Here is a 2,902-nt window from a genome sequence, read left to right on the forward strand (position 1 = left end):
TATGTTGTTTAGCGGGGAGTGGTAAGGGTTTGTTGGTATGCTGTTTAGCGGCGAGTGGTAAAGGAGTGGTGGTGGTAAGGGCTTGTTGGTATGTTGTTTAGCGGGGAGTGGTAAGGGTTTGTTGGTATGCTGTTTAGCGGCGAGTGGTAAAGGAGTGGTGGTGGTAAGGGCTTGTTGGTATGTTTAGCGGGGAGTGGTAAGGGTTTGTTGGTATGCTGTTTAGCGGCGAGTGGTAAAGGAGTGGTGGTGGTAAGGGCTTGTTGGTATGTTGTTTAGCGGGGAGTGGTAAGGGTTTGTTGGTATGCTGTTTAGCGGCGAGTGGTAAAGGAGTGGTGGTGGTAAGGGCTTGTTGGTATGTTGTTTAGCGGGGAGTGGTAAGGGTTTGTTGGTATGCTGTTTAGCGGCGAGTGGTAAAGGAGTGGTGGTGGTAAGGGCTTGTTGGTATGTTGTTTAGCGGGGAGTGGTAAGGGTTTGTTGGTATGCTGTTTAGCGGCGAGTGGTAAAGGAGTGGTGGTGGTAAGGGCTTGTTGGTATGTTGTTTAGCGGGGAGTGGTAAGGGTTTGTTGGTATGCTGTTTAGCGGCGAGTGGTAAAGGAGTGGTGGTGGTAAGGGCTTGCTGGTATGGTGTTTAGCGAGGAGTGTTAGGTTTAAAAGCTTGTTGGTATGCTGTTTAGCTGGTTTGGTTGTTACCTGTCTAAGAGCTGCTACTAGTGATATTATCATTACCGATATTGTTTTATTATCATCGTTATCGTATTAACTATCATTATTGTTAATATCATTATTATGATTTCCGTTTTTACTGTTGTTGTTGCTATTGTTACTATTATCATTATTATCACTAGTACCAACGATCTTGTTATTGTTTTCATCATTGCTGTTATTGTTATTTTCATCATGACATTAATATTGTTATTATTGCTATATCATAATGTCATGATTATATTATTATTATATATCTATTATCATATTACAATTTTATTATCAGTATATCACTGGTAGTTTATTTTTTCTTTATCAATATCATGTTATCATTATTATTATTGTCATAATTATTCATTATCATTATCATTATTACTACCACTTTTACATTTAATAATCATCAATATCGTTATTATCATAATTATCATCATTATTATCATTGCTGTTGTTATTATAATTATTAGTGTTGTTTTAACCATTATCAGTATTAATATCATTATTATTATCATCATTATTATTGTCACTATTATCATCATTATCACTATAATTATTACCATCGTTAATACTTCCGTCATTACAATTATTATCATTCTTTTTATTATTACTTATATTATTATTTATTACTTTTGGCAGTTGTAGTATTAGGTGTTAATAATAGTATAAGTATTAGAAGTAGTAGCAGCAGCAGTAATAGTAGAAGTAGTAGTATTTGTTATTGTTGCAGTAGTGTTAGTAGTAGTAGAAGTAGTAATAGTAGTAGTAGTAGCAATAGCAATAGCAATAGTAATAGTAGTAGTAGTAGTAGTAGTAGTAGTAGTAGTAGTAGTAGTAGTAGTAGTAGTAGTAGTAGTAGTAGTAGTAGCAGCAGCAGCAGCAGCAGCAGCAGCAGCAGCAGTAGTAGTATTTGTTGTTGTGTTAATAGTAGTAGAAATAGTAATAGTAGTAGTAGTAGTAGTTATATTAGCACCATTTTTATTATTTAATAAAATGTACAAAAATAATTCCCTTTATAGCATCTACAAACTCCCAACAGGTCATCGTCATACACCTATCGAGATAATTCAGCTAAGCAATTTCCACAAAAATGAAAATTGTCTTCCTGGTGAAACAGATTAACTCATATTGTGCTGTCTTTTGCGCACGAGTTTTGGCATATTTTCGTAAACTTTGAACGGATACTGTTTGAGTGTAAAGTTGTTTTCATTCTGCTGTTTTTGTCTCAAATGTCTTTTCTTTTTGTGTATTTCCCATTATCTATTTCTGTCTATCTGTCTGGCTGTCTATTATATACCTATTTATCTGTCTGTCTCTATTTGTCTCTGTATCTGTTTATCTATCCATGTCTCTCTCTATCTCTCTCTCTCTCTCTCTCTCTCTCTCTCTCTCTCTGTCTCTCTCTCTCTCTCTCTCTCTCTCTCTCTCTCTCTCTCTCTCTCTCTCTCTCTCTCTCTCTCTCTCTCTCTCTCTCTCTATCTCTCTCTCTCTCTCTCTCTCTCTCTCTCTCTCTATATATATATATATATATATATATATATATATATATATATATATATATATATATAAATCTGTTGATCTATTTATCAATCTATTTAGCTATCCATACGTATGTCAATATATCTCTCTTTTTTTCTTTCTTTCCTGCTCTCTCATTCTTACTCGCAATCCACCTTTCTCACCAGCTTTCTCCTTCTCTCTCGCTCATTCACTCCCACACTTCTTAACATATTTCTCTTTTCCTTCCAGATACAGAAGATGGAAAGAGCGTCTACTCACAGGCAGTGTGCTGATGTTGCTGCTGATCAGTTCAAGTTTAGTCACGTATATCATAACAGGTAAATGATCCGTACTAAATACTATTACCGTATAATTACACACTGCAGTGGACTGAATATCACTATATTATTCAGCATTATAATTAACTTTAGCATGATACACCGTATGCTGGACTAATTGATAATGCAATACACTATAGCAGACGAGATGTTAACCAACTGCATCACTGGGCTGACATGTATTGTAGTTTGTTATTTTTTCCTACACATAGATGGCTCCACAAGAGCTTAGTCATCAAGAAATCAAACATTAATCCTACCTATTTACCAGTTTACTATTTTCCTTGTCTTTTTTTTATTATTCTGTTCATTTTTATTGGTATTGGTATTAAGTAACATTACGGTAATTATGATGTCAATAATAATAA

The 2,902-nt window shown here is 34.9% G+C and overlaps 1 protein-coding gene across 2 annotated transcripts in view; it reads left to right on the plus strand.

Moving 5' to 3' along the window:
• The first annotated feature begins 2,448 nt into the window (after positions 1-2,448).
• LOC113822011 (neprilysin-1) overlaps positions 2,449-2,902 on the plus strand; it is a 67,854-nt gene continuing 67,400 nt past the window's right edge. For both annotated transcript variants that reach the window (XM_070113405.1, XM_070113406.1), the window contains exon 1: positions 2,449-2,534. In XM_070113405.1, coding sequence (XP_069969506.1) covers positions 2,489-2,534 — 46 coding nt within the window. In that variant the 5' untranslated portion in view covers positions 2,449-2,488. The remainder of the gene's footprint in view (positions 2,535-2,902) is intronic.

Source organism: Penaeus vannamei, chromosome 34 (assembly GCF_042767895.1).
Source record: "Penaeus vannamei isolate JL-2024 chromosome 34, ASM4276789v1, whole genome shotgun sequence".
NCBI lineage: Eukaryota > Metazoa > Arthropoda > Malacostraca > Decapoda > Penaeidae > Penaeus > Penaeus vannamei.